Source organism: Penaeus monodon, chromosome 20, assembly GCF_015228065.2.
Source record: "Penaeus monodon isolate SGIC_2016 chromosome 20, NSTDA_Pmon_1, whole genome shotgun sequence".
NCBI lineage: Eukaryota > Metazoa > Arthropoda > Malacostraca > Decapoda > Penaeidae > Penaeus > Penaeus monodon.
The window spans coordinates 46,110,260-46,110,995 of record NC_051405.1 but is presented as its reverse complement, the minus strand read 5'-3'; the positions used below and the strand labels follow the sequence as shown (position 1 = coordinate 46,110,995).

The 736-nt window shown below is 70.1% G+C and overlaps 1 protein-coding gene across 1 annotated transcript in view; it reads right to left on the bottom strand.

Annotated features, from left to right (window-relative positions):
• Positions 1-623, bottom strand: part of LOC119585877 (60S ribosomal protein L31-like) — a gene marked incomplete at its 5' end in the record, with an annotated part of 5,482 nt that extends 4,859 nt beyond the window's left edge. Inside the window, 1 exon segment of the mRNA XM_037934608.1 lies at positions 606-623. Coding sequence (XP_037790536.1) covers positions 606-623 — 18 coding nt within the window.
• Between the last annotated feature and the right edge of the window lie 113 nt (positions 624-736).

The window sequence follows — 736 nt, the reverse complement described above, 5'->3', positions numbered from 1 at the left end:
AATGCAATAACGAGCCGCGCATCGCATTGGTTTGGGATCAAGGAAGGACAAGGACGGGCCCTGGGGCTCTGCCTGGGCGCAGCGGCCCTTCTCCGTCCCCCTCGGCCAGGGCGGCGGCGACCTCCCGCTTCCCTCGGCCTCCGTGCGCGGAAGCCTTCCCCAGGAGGCTTCTGCGCCCGGAGCCTTCCCTCGGCCGCTGCCCTGCACCCTCCTGCGCCCGAGCCCCGGCGCCGCCCGAGCGCTCCTGCCGACGCTGCAGGCGCCCGCACGAGGCCAGCTGGCACGCGCCTCCTCGCTCGGCGTCGCACAGGGCAGGCGCGTGTTGGCCTGCACACTCGCGGGGCGTCGCCCTTCGCCAGGGCCCTTCAGGCAGGCCGTCGCGCCCGACCCCAGTCCGCTCGGAGCCGCTGGTCCCGAGGATCCCGTCCAGGCACGTGGTCGCGGGCCTGCCGCCTCCCGCCCTCCACACCCGCCCCAAACGCCATTCATTTCACGTCCACCGCCTCTCCTGATCTCCACGCACGTCGTCTTTAACAAAGCAAGGGCTGCACCATTTGGTCTTCCGCAAAACGGCCCAAAAAGCACGGCGCAGCTCGCCACTTTACCTTGCGTGTCGCCAGCGGAGGCAAAGAGAGGGGGAGCCGCCTGGCGGGGAGAAGGTAAACTGCGGCGGTGAAGGCCGGCAAGCGCACGCGGCCCCCGTGCGAAGCCCCGTGTCTATCTAGCCTTTGTTACC